The 2,616-nt window shown below is 34.7% G+C and overlaps 1 protein-coding gene across 1 annotated transcript; it reads right to left on the reverse strand.

Moving 5' to 3' along the window:
- Nucleotides 1–1,415: 1,415 nt before the first annotated feature.
- Nucleotides 1,416–2,345, reverse strand: LOC115985077. The gene is made up of 2 exons (XM_031108048.1): nt 1,732–2,345; nt 1,416–1,623 (listed from the first exon to the last, which is right to left on the reverse strand). Exons 1-2 carry the CDS (start codon nt 2,343–2,345, stop codon nt 1,416–1,418), a joined length of 822 nt encoding a protein of 273 aa, XP_030963908.1.
- Nucleotides 2,346–2,616: the final 271 nt, after the last annotated feature.

A 2,616-nucleotide genomic window follows, 5' to 3' on the forward strand; every position in this document is an offset into this window, starting at 1 on the left:
AATTTGGAAATTAAAACAAGATCAAGTTCATCAGTACATCTTATCTGAATCATTTATCTTATCTAAATCATTAATTAATAGAACAATTGGGTGGTAAGTGAGACAAATTTTGAATCTTTTTGAAAAATTATGGTTGCTAATGCGGTGTGTGTACCTTGTTTACATAGTCGGCAGTATTAGCTCTCCTTTATAGTATAACTACTTTTTTTTAGAAGATACTATAAATACCTAAATTAATAGTTAGCAGAAGATATTGTTTAATTTAATTATATACTACAATAACCAATAGACCGTTAAGATTAGTTAATAAACCGTTAAGATTTGTTAAGAATAATATAGTTAAATGATCCAAAAAAATAATATTCCACACTATTTTTATTGGAAGGTATTTTAAATGGTGATTAAGTGTGCACGCTACTTACGGCTTAATTTATAAATTAAGTTTTTCTTCTTAGTTTACAACACTTTAAAGTCCCATTCTTTTTTCTTCATGTATAACTTAGTAAAATTCAACTTATTTTTATGGTACCAAAATAAGCATATTGCTTCATTACTACAAAAAGGAATGAATAATGATACGATACAACATGCCATGTAATTATATTCTATTATATGCTCAATATGCTATGCAACCCTAGAAATTAAATTGAAATGAAAAGATATTTGAATTTTGTTTATTACGTGATCAACTTTAAAAATCTCAAGAGTTGTGTATCTCATCGGCATTGTCAACTCTTATTTACAAGGAGAACGATGATTAAAAAAAAAATTATTTAAGATCACTATATTATTGTGCTTAACTGTGTTTATATTCATTTTAGTCAGTAATTGAATCAATTTGGAAATTATAGCGAGATCAAGTTTTTCAGTACATTGTATGTGAATCATTAATTAATACAACAATTGTGTGGTAAGTGAGACAAATTTTGAATCTTTTTGAAAAATTATGTTTGCTAATGTAGTCTGTGTACCTTGTCGGCAATATCGGTTCTCCTTTACAACGAGAATCACGATTCAGTCCCACACCCCCCCCCCCCCCCCCCCCCCTTCTCCCAAATAAATCTCTCTTTATTAATATAGTTTCACTTAACGCAAATATTAATAACGTTAATATACTTTATAGTGTATAACATAATAAAATCACATCGTATATGTGCAATACTTTTGGTGAGTTCCATGTAAGACTCAATTTTATATTAAAACAAACAATATTATTATAGTTGATGATTTGAAATTTCTAAAATCATCTTGGTAATATACCTTCTTTCACTGTGGGTTACAAATAGATAAACATATGGCTTCACCATGTATAATAAAAAACAAAATAAACTTATTCGAAGTCATGGAATACACAGAAGAGTCTAACACGATGACAGAGTACAATCTCAAATTAAACATGATGGCATGATGTAAAATCACTTCTGCTCGCCGCCATGTTTCTTAGATAAATCAAACCGCTTACACCATAGTGGTTTGCCATCCACATTAAACTTAGCCTGATGAAGTGTATTCATGATCACAGTTGTAACCAAGGCAGTGTTGAAGACGATTTTCCCGAACAAAGCAGGTGCATTTGGATCTGGCTTGTGCACGTAAACCCTCTCAACGCAAGGACCATACTTCCTGCTCACATTATTAGACAAAGACGACCATATTACGGAAAAATGTATACAGAGCATTTACTAATCTATATAATAAAAGAAGAAAATGGAAGAAGAAGAAAAAACTTACTGGTTAAAGAACTCGACAATTTGGTTGTCACTGAGAGGATAGCCATTAGAGAAAGTCAGGAACAAACACCTATCTTCCTCAGGTGCACGCTCTATGGCAGGATCCCATTCCTTGGCAAAAGGATTCAAAGTTTTCCCACTTCCCTCATTCCCGTCTTTGCCTGAACCTTCCCCAACTTCGGTCACACTACCCTCAGTTTTTCCACTCTTATCTCCTTCTTCAAACACATCCTTGAAAAGAACACCACAAACTTGGTTGTGAACCTCAGAGACACCTTCGGAGACGAGGTCTTTGTCCCCAAAGATTTCCTCGACCGAGACGGGGTACAAAATCAGGGAAGTGATAGGGCAGAGATTTTGAGTAATTGGCGTGGAGGAACTGGGGTCAAGAGCGGCTAGAATCGCCTTGATTTCGTCAGCCACCATTGCCAAGAGCTGGTCATTGTTGGCAGATATCTTAGGGACCAGTTCAATAAACCCTTGTGCCTCTATCCACATCCAAAAGGCCATGATCCTCATGGACTCTTCTGCATCTACTCCAATCTCTACCAGACGGCGATAGAGAACCCTGTCAGTGACATGAGTTGTAGCATCAACAGATTGTGAGGAGTCCATGTGGCTGTGGAGAGGTCTTTGAGAGAAATGAACTGTGTTTATGTCTCTGTGCAAAGAAGAGGGTGTTTGTTTGTGAATATTGTGAGATGGAATGTAGTTTTGGGGTGTATTTGTAGGCTGAAAATTTCATTCAAACATTGCAACGTTTTAATATAAGGAAACAGAGTTGTATATATCAAATTTGAATGTTTTGTTTTGTTTCACAAGGTTTCAACAATTGCCAAAAATATGAAGAGGACCTAGTGCTTTGCAGATTAGGGAAGTTTCATGC

The sequence above is a fragment of the Quercus lobata genome, chromosome 4, assembly GCF_001633185.2.
Source record: "Quercus lobata isolate SW786 chromosome 4, ValleyOak3.0 Primary Assembly, whole genome shotgun sequence".
NCBI lineage: Eukaryota > Viridiplantae > Streptophyta > Magnoliopsida > Fagales > Fagaceae > Quercus > Quercus lobata.